A 12,565-nucleotide genomic window follows, 5' to 3' on the forward strand; every position below is an offset into this window, starting at 1 on the left:
AGGGGGGGGTGTATGGAGGGGGGCATTTGGCAAGGGTGGGATGCATTATATTAATTTTGTTCCTGACCAGGAATTACGTGTGTCAGGTCTGATTCAGTGTATTTTTTTGTACATTCGCACACACGATGACATAAGAGTCCCCACATTTACTTATGTATTTGTATATATTTTGTTTGCACCTGTTAGACGTTAACTGCAGTTCATTGGCTGTGTGCCTGTACTCAGCACAGTAACAATAAAGTTCAATCTAATGTAATGAAATCTAATCTAATACATAATCTCTCATGAAATGATTATGATTTCCATGTCTCAGGTAATCGTCAGCTCCTCCTGCAGCTCTACTCAGACACCGTCCTCCTCCGCTACAGACACAGACGCCGTTAAAGGCTCGCGTTCTGCATTATTAATGCGGCTGCTGCCGTCTGGGTGTAGTCTGCCCACCGCGACGTTCGAGTTTGGCCGAAATCGAAAACAGAACGACAAAACCTTAATCTGGGAAACCAGATTTAAAGGCCATAAAAAGAACAGTCCGCCCTTGGTTTATAACCATTCTAACCATTACACTGAATTATTTTCAATATATTTCCCATTTTCTACCCTGAGAACCTAAAACAACCCTCCTGTTTTAATCAAAATGGCCATGGTGATTATTAACCAGATTTATTCTCACATCTGAGACATTTTGCACTATAAATGCAAAGGAATTACTCCGTATATGCTTAGTAATTAAGCTGATTCAGCGTACAGAAGATGAATGTCTTTGTGCTACCTTAGAATGATTTTGCGCTAAATAATCAAAAATGAATGAGGAGGGCAGGATTTTTAAAGGGGTTTTAAGAAATATTACTGTATTAATACATAACAGAACATGAAAAACAATATTTAAACGCTCAGAATTACTTCAGAAAAGATTGTAAAACACATTATTGGGCATTATTGCTCCCACTGAAAACGGTACTGTGGTGCCACCCAGTGGTGTAAATACAAAAATGCAGTTCTTCCTTAAACTACGTATAAAAATATTTTTGTGTGAACCTGCCTTACACAGAAAATGTGGAATTGGCACTGTCAAGTACAAAATTACAAATTAATTTCTAAATTAAATAACATAAATATTACAGAGTCTCTGAATGCATATTCATAAATTGCATTTCTGCCTATTTGAAAGACAAAACAGACTCACACCTCTATCTGTCACATTCAAAAAGCGCAAAGCATTGTCCAATGGCGATTTGTCCTTGAGTGACAAGGTGACAAGATAAGGATTTAAAGGTAACTGCTAAGTCAGGAAAAACCGACATGTCCCTGATACATAAAGTAACATTCACATGGTTTGAGTCTGAGGATATGGTTTCAATGGCTCTGGTCCACAATGTATCTGTTAGTATCTAATCACACTGTAATCATTATCGCTGAAATAAAGCTGGGACTGTAGAAGTCCTGGATATCTCTACCTCCTAATTAGCATCAGAGTTGTTTTGCTGGACAGAGGCGGCAGGCTGTGTGTCCTGTGACAGGGTCATTAATGTCTCAGGCCTTGATCATCACATCTGCCCGTGCTAATTAGTACTTAAGTAAAGCTCACCTCCATCAGGAAGGTTGGCCCAGTAAATGACCCGGAAGCCCTGGAGGATACCGTTGAGTGCTTCTTTGGCAGGGGTGGACCACGAGAGGGAGATGGTCTCTGGAGATGTGGCGGAGGCCAGGACACTCTCAGGAGGACGACTGGGAACTGTTGGGCACAAGAGAGAAACGTTACAAGTTAGAATGCCCCCCCCAATCTCTACACTGCTGGAAGAGGTAATGGTGTGGCCAGCAGGTTAGCTCATCCAGTGCTCAGTGTGGATCCCAACACCCTATTGCAGTGACTGGGACACTATGGCCAGCAGATTAGCCCATCCAGTGCTCAGTGTGGATCCCAACAACTCATTCAAGTGACGGGGACACTGTGGCCAGCAGGTTAGCTCATCCAGTGCTCAGTGTGGATCCCAACACCCTATTGCAGTAACGGGGACACTGTGGGCAGAAGGTTAGTCCATCCAGTGCTCAGTGTGGATCCCAACACCCCATTGCAGTGACGGGGACACTGTGGCCAGCAGGTTAGCCCATCCAGTGCTCAGTGTGGATCCCAACAACTCATTGCAGTGACGGGGACACTGTGCCCAGCAGGTTAGCCCTTCCAGTGCTCAGTGTGGATCCCAACACCCCATTGCAGTGACAGGGACACTGTGGCCAGCAGGTTAGCCCATCCTGTGGTCAGTGTGGATGCCAATCGCCCCAGTGCAAAGGACACTGCTGGAAAATGGCTCCATGCTTTGGATGAGACGTCTGAGACCATAAATGATACATGGGCATCCTATGACAGAGTACAGTAGGTACCCTGATGTCCTGGCTAAAGCTGCCCACTGGGGCCATTTCAATTCTGGCCTCCTAATCATCCCCTGTATCTAACTGGTGAATTCTCTCCTGCCCTTTCACCACCTTAGCTACTGCATGGTGAGCAGGCTGGTGCGGAATGGCTGCCATGGCATCATCCAGGTTCCCCACTGGTTCTGTAAAGGACTTTGGGTGTCTTGAAAAGTGATATATAAATGTAACGTTCATTCATTTACTAAATCACGTCAGTAATACCTGCATCTAGGCCATAAAACTTCAATATCTTTGAGTTGCTTATATTCAGTTCCTATTGGGAAAATCCTGTTTCATGCAAGCAGGGACATAGTGTAGGTACTGGGGGGGCACAGGGTGGATCTGTACCCCCCCAAAATTATATTTAGCTTCAATCATCCCCCCTGTAAATACTCCTTTGCTTTTAAACTACTCAGTTGTGCCCCCCCACTAATGAAAATTCTCCTTCACCTATAGCTCCTCTTCCGGGATTTTCAGTGACCCACCAAACCAAGTGAATATTTTCATATACAAATGACTGATATATTTATATTGTATAGGACAAAAACATACAGAAAAAATTAGAGGGACCATGATGGTGGATGGTGACTGACTCTGCACTCAGTGTCCACATCATTAGATACTCGTTAAACAATTGGCTTGTATCTCTCAACAGGGATTCACATGCAAGACTCAATACATAATGCAGCTAAAGGGGGTCAAGATGTTCAGCTGCTGTTTGAATAAGCACTTGAATGGGCAGCAGGCATAATCCAAGCAATTCTGACTGCGGTGTCATTGCCGGTGCCAGACATGGGGGGTCCAGCATCTCGGAAACAGCTGCCTTCGTGGAATTTTTGAGCATTTTGAGGGGGGGGAAACACCTTGTTAATGACAAGGATCAGAGGAGAATGCCTATATCATTAAATGGATACCTGATAAAATGGCCACTGAAGGGTGGGGCCATTGAGGCACTGGCCCCATCTGAGAGCTGATTGGCCCCTGGAGTACCTTCGCCCCGCCACTCACCCATTCAAAGCATATTATTGGCTAATGATAAACTTGACCCCTACGTAAGAATTATCGCTCTTCTTATGCCTCCACCTTAAAAAAGTGCTAGAATCACCCCTGGACTGGCAGTTAGCCTGGTGGCTGTGTTGGGAAAGCAGACACTGACCATCCTCCAGGGTGGTAGCGATGACCTCCTGGGACGAGGGCCCCGTGCCTGCACGGTTCCCAGCCTGCACCACCACCCCGTACTGGGTGAACTTCTTCAGATTGTCCAGCGTGATGGTCTCAGTGTCCCCGGTGGTGTCCACGCTGATGATGTTAAACTGGTGGCTGCCTCCAGTGCTGTACTCTCGGTACCCCACCTGGTAGCCGCGGATCATACCGTTCTGCAGGTGCTTCTTTGGGGCCTGTGAAAGTGCGGTACAATATCTGTTACTGGGACAGTACGCTTTCCCGCTCAGATTCAAGAGAATTTGCGGTTAATGGACTTTATTTTCGTTCACTTACACTCATCCCGGACTACCTTAAATCTGACAAGTTATCCAGCTAAGCAAGAAATCCTACTTTGGACATTTTCTTGTTTAATCTGTTCATCAATACAGGGTGGGGACAGCGTGTGGTGCAGTGGGCTAAGCCTGTATGCCTGTAATCAGCAGGTCCCACATGTCTGTGAGTCCTTGAGCAAGGCCCTTAACCCCCAGCTCCCTGGGCGCCATTGCGGGTGGCAGCCCTTCGAGGACAGCTTACTCTACATAGAGCAAGCTGAGGGAGGCGTAAAGGCAATTTCCCCACGGGGATCAATAAAGTATCAATTATTAATACCCAACATGTTCCATTTCAGCATGTGGACATATATATGTTTTGTATATATAGTGAGTATCTTAAATAAGAAATATAGACTTCCTCTGCAGAGTAACATGGTGCCCAGTGGGAAGTACTGGTTCTGCACATTTCCAAGGTTGGGTTGGGATCTTGAGCCCAGCCTATGCGTGTGTGTGTGTGTGTGTGTGTGTGTGTGTGAAGTGTCCCCCCTGACATGCATTATCTGGTCACCCTAGCCTTGAGCTAAATGCTGTCTGGGACAGACTCCCAGCCAACCTACGACCTGCTACTCGACAACACGTTGGATGGTTTCCCTTTAAATGAGATAAATGTGATCTAGACTGTCCAGTACGTTCTTGTCTAAGGAGACAGACTTTCTGCATCCTTCCATGAAGGTCAGTTCTGCGTAACGGGGACAACAGAAGGTGTAAATAACAAGAATTCCGGTACCTTCCAGGTGACTTTGATGCTTTGCGAGGAAATAGCTTCCAGCTGCACTTCCTGCGGAGGGCCATCGGGGGCTGCAAACGAAACATCGGATGACAAGGCCAGAAGACAAGAGCTTGAAGCAGGGTTGCTGGTTTCTTTTAACAGAATCACAAACCCTAAACCCAAGCTAAGTCAGTCCTGTTCTGCAACTTTGCCAGAAGATGGCGCCACAGTACTTAATTTCGCCGTGTGGCCATGGAGTCCAAGGAAATATGACATAGCTAGCATAAGGAAACGAGATTTATATTACGCGATCTATAATTCTATTTATGTATAATTATATTTATCTACTTATCATTCTGTTATCATATATATTTATAATGACATTTTCCTCTGTCAGATCCCGTAAAAAGAACGTGATGGATAACAAGTAAACGTTTCTTACTCTTTATGCAGAACAATATGTATAATATACGTATTTAAAAAACCGTAGTTGTAATGGAAAACTGGGGGCGAAAAGAGAATTTACAGCAGCAAGTACACACATTGGCGCGTCGTCCCTGAGCTGGGGATGTTCACGGATATCTGGACAGACTCCGCAGCGGCGAAGATGAGTCATAGGCAGCTTAATCAATAGAGAGGCGGATACTTTGAGTGCGAGCCCGGCGGACGACAGAGCCGCACTTCACCGTGAACATAAAACGACAGCGGCTTTATCTGTGCAGAGGCAGGCCGCACTGCATCCAATACGGCCTGACATTTATGACTGCGGTCGCTAATTGAAAGGGCCGGGATTTGTATCGCAGGGTCAGCTGGCGCTCGACGGCGCGTCGGGACTGGAAGACGTGGAGTCGCCCTGCCGTCCTACTGTCTGTCTGCCCGCTATTTTCGTCGTTGCTGACTAGTCTGGCTAGTCCAACCGTAACAAACGTACTCCACTACCAGGCAAAAATTAATATTTGGCCTATATCAGGAGAATCATTTCCAGATATAAATTGCAAGCCTAATCTGTCTGTCGCACTGCTTCGTGTGGGTGGCTCTTATCTTTTAAGCGGTAGGTTGTACTTTGCCACTATATCGGGGCTTGTGAATACTTTATAAATACCTCCACTTTTCGTCATCACCTTTGGCTACAGCTATAATCTTTTTACACTGTAAAAAACATGGAGAAAAAAACTTGCATTCCTACTTGTTTCCACGATCTTCTTGCTGACATTCAGTAATACGCAATTATTGTGAGCATCGTTGTTTTGACTACAAATCCTACTGTATTACGGATAACCCAATTAATTAACATAGTAGATAGATATAATTATAGGGAATGGTAACTGCAATTCATATTTTAAATACCAAAATAATAAAATTGTCCTGATATACACTATAGTAGCAGCCAAAATTTTGGAAACACTTACAATTTTTAGAAATCGCTGAATTTTATTCAACTTTTGCTCCATTTACTTATATAATTGTCCAATGTATGATATTTGTAAAATGATACAATGGGCGATTAAATAAGTAACTGGAGCAAAAGTTGATTAAGGTTCTGCAATCTCTAAAAATTGGAAGTGTTTCTACAATTTTCGCAACTAATGTAATGCAAAGAATAAAAGCTACAACAACTAATGAGATTAGTGTCAAACAATACTGGTAACAATAAAGTATACTATTCTGCTCATTTAAAAGTACTTAGTTACATTTTTATGTACAAAACCTTGAAGGTCTTTGAGGTGTATTTTTTATCTGTCTATCAGTCCGTTACCCCAAGTTTGTTTATTTATAACAGGTTATTCAGGTAGAATGTGGTCTCATCAAAGCGAAGTGCATGGCTAATAGCTACAGAAGAACAGACTGAGTTAGGTTCATGTCTCGTTTCATTAAAGATGGTCTTGTGTCGTCATAAGCAACTGAGACCCTACTCACTTCATAAACCAGTCAGCGCAGGTTTAAACCGGTCATGACGACAGTGTTTGGGGGGAGGGGGGGACATGGCAGAGGCCTACCCGCTTCGTCGGTGGTGATGGTGAGCTCGTTGCTGGCCTCGCTCTTCCCGATGTGGTTCTTGGCGAACATGCGGATGTTGTAGGTGGAGGAGGGGTGGAGGTCGATGATGGTGGCCTGGTTCAGCTGGGGGGAGACGTCTTTGGTTGTTTGGGCTGAACCCCAGGACGCTGCAGGACAGGGGGAAAGCACGATATCATCCATGAACCTCAGTAACTGGGGAAACCTGATCATCATTTATGTGATTTTTCCTGTTGTTTCCAATATTGTTGAATGTGGCTTTTGTTTTTTGTTTTTTTTTTTTTTAAAAAAGATTTTCTAGGCAACAGACTAATGTTGTGATGGGAAATTCACAAATTGCAGTAATCAGGTATCATTTGTCTAATTTTGTTTGTCTATTTAAACAAGCCATCACAATCACTTTGCACTATATTTCAGTTTTTTTCTGCATGACTTTAAAATAAAATATGCATATACAGATGCTCCTCTATTTACGAACTTTCAGGGATACGAACAAAGAGAACTCTAAGTCCAAATTGTGTTCCTTGGGCACCCGTTTCCTGTCCGCAACATAATTTTTTTTTCCCCAGATCCTCCTAGTACGACTTCTGGCCGCCTCCCCCGCCACGCAGCAGCGTAACGTGCGTATTCCTAGAATCCTAGTTATTTATACTTACGAATACTCTTAAAATGATGTTGAATAACGGCTTACGAACATTTAAAGTTACGAACGGCCATTCGGAACGTAACTCGTTCGTAAGTAGGGGGGCGTCTATACAAAGGCAGGTTATGCTATCCTGGAAGCCCGTTAAGTGGCTGCATGTATCTCTTTGTTTCTGGATGCCTGATACACACATTAACTCAAATCGGACGCTACTTTTTCACCTGGTGTTACTCCACATTATCAACTGACGTGACGGATTTCAAAATCCCACCTGATTTGTTTTTGCACTCGATGTCGTAGCCAGTGATGGGGCTGTTGCCGTCGAACCCCATCGTCCAACGGAGGGCTATCGTCCGATCCCTGACTTCTCGGATCTCCACCTCTGGAGGGTCCGGAGGCTCTGGAAAAACACGTTTATTCGATCATCGGTAATGCTGGAAACATTTTTGCTACAGAGTCGCATTATACGCTTTTTCGATAGCGTCTTTCATCACCTTGAACTGTTAACTGGATGATTCCCCTGTCTTCACCATAACTATTGATTGCATGACAGGAAAAGAACCCGGAGTCTTCCCTTACAGTGGGCAAGATCTGCAAAAGAAGGCATAAGAAATACATTTACCAGCATGCACTTTTCAGAGCATAGTCTGTTGTGTCTGTTGTTGATTTTAACATTTGATCCCCTTTTTTTGTTGCAGCAAAATAAAAGAACAACTTGAACCGGAATCAATGTAGTCACATGACCAGATGAGGGCACTGTACCTGGAGGGTGGAGATGACCTCGTCGCCCACCTCCTTGAAGGAGACTACATAGCGGCTCATCTCGGGATTGATGATACGGTCCTCCTTCTCCCAGCGGACCATGATGGGCATCTCCCCATGCGCCGTGCAACTCAACTCCTTCTTCTGGCCCTGCGTGGCTAGCGTGGTGTTGGGGTACGACGTGATCATGGCCGGGACTGTGGGAGAAGCGAGAGTAGGTATCAGGAGACCAACAAACCGCTCAGAACGCAACAGTGAACACAAAGCTGCCGGTCTCACCAAATTAAAAAAATTACCTTCCGTGGGATGGTGAGGGTGTTTTGCTGAACTCGGGTTTGGCATTTGAAACCCATTTATGAAAATGCATCAGTGTTAAGTAATAATAAAGAAGCTTTTCGTAACAATAATTCCAGAAACAAAGCGTAGAAATAAATTTATATAATGATGAATAGCTGTGAATAGACTACTTGAGAGTGAATATATAAGATATCAACATCATGCCATAAAATCCCAAACACTGGCATCACAGCAGCACAGGGCTGAGTTTTGTTTTATTTGGCATTTACAAGACAACTGACCATGTCTAACTACAAGTAACCCAATTAACGAAGTCCAGCTGGACCTGGCTGGACCAACTGCTTACTTGGGATTATATTGGGTCAGCTGGGTCATGTGAGAGAGGAGTATTGCAGAAGATCTTCCACAAAGTGTTTTTCCGGTTAAAGCAAGTATTGAAGGGCGTTGACTCCATTCTGCGTTTGGCTGTGTCAGAAAATCATTTGTTATATTAAGCTCTGCCTTCCAGAACCTCTGCCTGGCCTTGTGGTGGACGTTCACCCGCTATTCTTCTCCAAAAAGCAGCCCAATCTCTCACACACAGAAATGCTTTAGAGCAGCGGTGAGTCCCGCCAGCCGCTAGCTGCCCTCTTCCAGGGCGAATCGGAACACACCTGCAGAACCACCTCCCACGTCTTGACGGCCACAACCCCGAGTGCTGCCTGTATGGTTATCATGCATAATAGGTATTTGACTCTGTGGGTTAGAACACTCTACCAATGAACGGAAGGTTGTTGGATCAAGTCCCATGGTTGACAGAGGGTTGTCCCCGTTGGGCCCCTGAACAAGGCTCCTCCCTCCAATTCTTCCAGGGCCTCGCTGACTTTGCTTCCTCAATTGTATCTCACTTTGGATAAAACCGTCTGCTAAATAAAGGAATGTGAATATAATTCTTACTGACACACACCTGCTACACGCTGTAAACCCGTGACATTAATTAAAATCATACTCCTAGTCATACGTAAAAAATGTACAATTGCATTGGAACTCAACGCAATACGGGTGAAAGCTCATCCTCAGCTGAGCTGACAAGCATTGGCGTCTAAATGTGACTGAGCCTGTAGCATATGATTGGTAGAACAAGGAGCTTTTATTAAGAGAACCACCCCCCCCCATATACACACACACACACACACATACACACACACACACATGCACACCTTCATAGACGGGCGCTCAGTCTTTTTGAGGCAGCCGGTTAAAAGCATGGCGGAGCCGGCATGGAGGAGCCGGGCCTTCTCACGAGGCTGACAGCGCCGTGATGTGATTGGATGTGTCAGACTAGGGGCTGCGAACATTTAAGCTTCATCTCTTATTCACTCTAAAGCTGTTTCAAACGGCGGCACGGAAAGGGAGCGTTGATTTATTTTGCATGACAACTAGGAATTCTAAGCGAGGGGGGAAGAAAAAACAACCTTCAGCTTTTTTTTTTTTTCTCTCCTTAAATGTGATCGTTCACATTTGTGGCGTACTTTCAAAAGGGATCTGAGGCGACACCGTTAGCGTCATCTTGTTCCCGTTCCCCGGAGACGGGTCCTCATGCTTCGGGGGGAATATGGGGGCCACGGGGGCCATGGAGACGCAGCTGGAGGAAAGACAGCACCAAAGCGACGCTGGTGCGGCGCTTGATTTCCCCACACGTGTGCCGACGGGAACGGAGCACCTCCACGTCGCCATGCTAATAAAATACGCAAAGCCAAATTTGCACGAGATGCTAGCAGGGCATGGAGGCACATGCCACCCCCACGTGGGGCCTTGCTAGGCCCTGGACGGCAAGTGTGATCAATAATGTGCCTTTCGCTACCCAGAATCCCCTCTGATAATGGCTGGGCGCCTCTGCCAAAATGGTCCTGGAAGCGGTGAGAGCGCAGTACAATTTAATCTGTGTGTGCGTAGGGCTGCACTGAAGCGCCCCCCAGGCTAGCAAAGTCTTCTTTATAATTCCATAATTGCTTAGCTGATGTATTTTTTTAATATGCAGCAAAATTATGGTCCCGCATAATGAGACTCCGAGGGAGAGAGAGAGAGAGAGAGAGAGAGACTCAGATCCGGGGGAGCTTGTCTCACATGATCTACTTGCTGTTCATCTCTCCTGTCACCTCCTGTTCCCCCACCGGGGGATGGTGAGGGGCCCGTGGGCCAGTGGCTGAGGGGTTACATCCCCCCCACCTTTAAAGAAGGAAGCGCGACCCAGGAAAACATGTACGGGGCCTTAGCCAAACACCTTCCCTGGCAAATCGGCAAATCACAGGGGGGGGGGGGACTGTGGGCAAGAGGGGAGAGAGTGAAATCAGCGCGGGCATGAAAACGAGAGTGGCTTATCTTGCTGCCTTTTTAATTAACGGGTCACCCGAGCGCGGGGGGAGGACGGGACCGTAATGCAGCACTGGAAGACCACAAATCCCGCAGAACGGAACATGCAAAATATAACCCCCCACCACATACACCCCAAGGGCCCTTAGCCTGCCTCTAATTGAAGTATTGACAGGTTGAAATGAGGCAGAAATACACTGGAGATGCTGTTCCATGGGCACAAACACACGCAAGCAGACAAACGAGACCCCGGGGTTGGGGGAGGGGGGGCGCGGGGGATGCAGCTGGCAGTGCATGCTGGGACACTAATGGTTTTTATTTCCCGCCCACTCAGGCGAATAAGTTCACTTTTAAGCAAAGCGGTTCTGGGGTTAAAAGGCATGAAATGCGATCTCCTGATGAATGACAAGCGCAGATGTGCAGGAGCTGCAGAACCAGGCTGCCCACTCGCTATTAAAAAAAATAATAATAACGCACGTGAAGGGCTGCAGGAATCCCTGCGCTTGCCGGCCAGTGCATTTCATGCAAGATCTAGACACTCTGAAAGGGGCTGAAATAAGCGCAATTAAATGCCTTATGAGATGATTATTTTTTACTGGAGAGCGGTAGCACTTATTTATATTGGGTGTTAGGAAATGAGTCACATGACATTGGGATGGGCTGGAGGAGAAGGGAGTGGCAGAGAGGAAAGAAAATGAAAGAGTGGACTGGGGGTTAAGGGTGCGAGAAACACACCCACCAAAATAAAACAGCGGGGGGGGGTCACAGACAGGCGACAGCTGTGACGAGGGAACAGGGTCTGAGTGTGTTTACTGGGGTCTGGGAGACCCCAAAAGAGGATCATACAGGGAAGAACAAGGAATAGGTGACTAAGTCGTCTTGCCACATAACTTAGCCACGCCCCACCGTGCCCCTCCTCCTCCCCATTACATGGGGCACCCGGGTTAAAAAACACTTCCTGCAAGGAACAGGACATGTGCATCAGCATAAGAGGGCTTGAGTGTCCCCTTCATACCTAAACAAATTAAATCAATTGGCTTGGGAGTGAACAGGGAATGGAGAAGAACACAGGAACGTTACAGCTGTTCATCACTGAAGAGCCATATTCATCCCAGGTCCCCTTGGAAAGGGAGGGGCTCCTTACTCCTTACTGTGGTACACCTGAGACATTTGCTAAAGGGAATTCTGGGACATTTCCCCCCCTCCCCACCACCCTTTCATTGCCACTCCCCTCATCCATACTCTTTTCTCATTGGTTTCCACCTGCAAATTTTCATTCCAGCTATGCAGTGTGGAAGTAGTGAGAGAATGCGTCTTCACACGGTGCCTCTGGATCCCACTGCTCCGGACAGCTCCCCACCCGAACCAGCTCAGCCCAAGCCGACCTCACCCCTGTCCGGATCACACCTTTTCCAAGAGGCGCCTTGCGGCAAAACACTCGCAGCACTGGGGACGTTCCAGGCGGTTGGGTCGCCATGTGGAATTGCACTCGCATTTTCACACTTGCTGTTCTGCGTGTAGTACCGCCTCCCCCCCCCCCCCCCCACACACACACACACACCCAAGCCTGCATCATGCGTGGGAGTGGCTGATGGATTCGGTTTGACTGCAGCCGAAACCGTCGCTCTGAATTAGCCACGCTCGTGGTCGAACCGGGCCGCCGGAACCGGGCCGCCGGAACCGGGCGAAAAACAATCTTTTCTGTTGCGCCCTTCAACCTTGAACCACTGTGCATTTCTCAGGCAAACAGAGACCATCACACTGGGCTTCTATCCTTCTTCTGTGCCTGGATGCCTGTGGGTTCCCAGGTCGAACATCATATGAACATGAGAGGAAAGATCT

At 46.6% G+C, this 12,565-nt stretch overlaps 1 protein-coding gene across 2 annotated transcripts in view; it reads right to left on the reverse strand.

Moving 5' to 3' along the window:
* Window positions 1-12,565, reverse strand: part of dscamb (Down syndrome cell adhesion molecule b) — a 148,390-nt gene that overhangs the window by 19,110 nt on the left and 116,715 nt on the right. For both annotated transcript variants that reach the window (XM_048981463.1, XM_048981464.1), the window contains 7 exons: window positions 8,075-8,271; window positions 7,807-7,903; window positions 7,584-7,712; window positions 6,651-6,818; window positions 4,672-4,742; window positions 3,566-3,806; window positions 1,586-1,732 (listed from right to left, as the gene is read on the reverse strand). In XM_048981463.1, the coding sequence (XP_048837420.1) occupies window positions 1,586-1,732; window positions 3,566-3,806; window positions 4,672-4,742; window positions 6,651-6,818; window positions 7,584-7,712; window positions 7,807-7,903; window positions 8,075-8,271 (1,050 nt within the window). The remainder of the gene's footprint in view (window positions 1-1,585; window positions 1,733-3,565; window positions 3,807-4,671; window positions 4,743-6,650; window positions 6,819-7,583; window positions 7,713-7,806; window positions 7,904-8,074; window positions 8,272-12,565) is intronic.

Source organism: Brienomyrus brachyistius, chromosome 17, assembly GCF_023856365.1.
Source record: "Brienomyrus brachyistius isolate T26 chromosome 17, BBRACH_0.4, whole genome shotgun sequence".
Taxonomy (NCBI): domain Eukaryota; kingdom Metazoa; phylum Chordata; class Actinopteri; order Osteoglossiformes; family Mormyridae; genus Brienomyrus; species Brienomyrus brachyistius.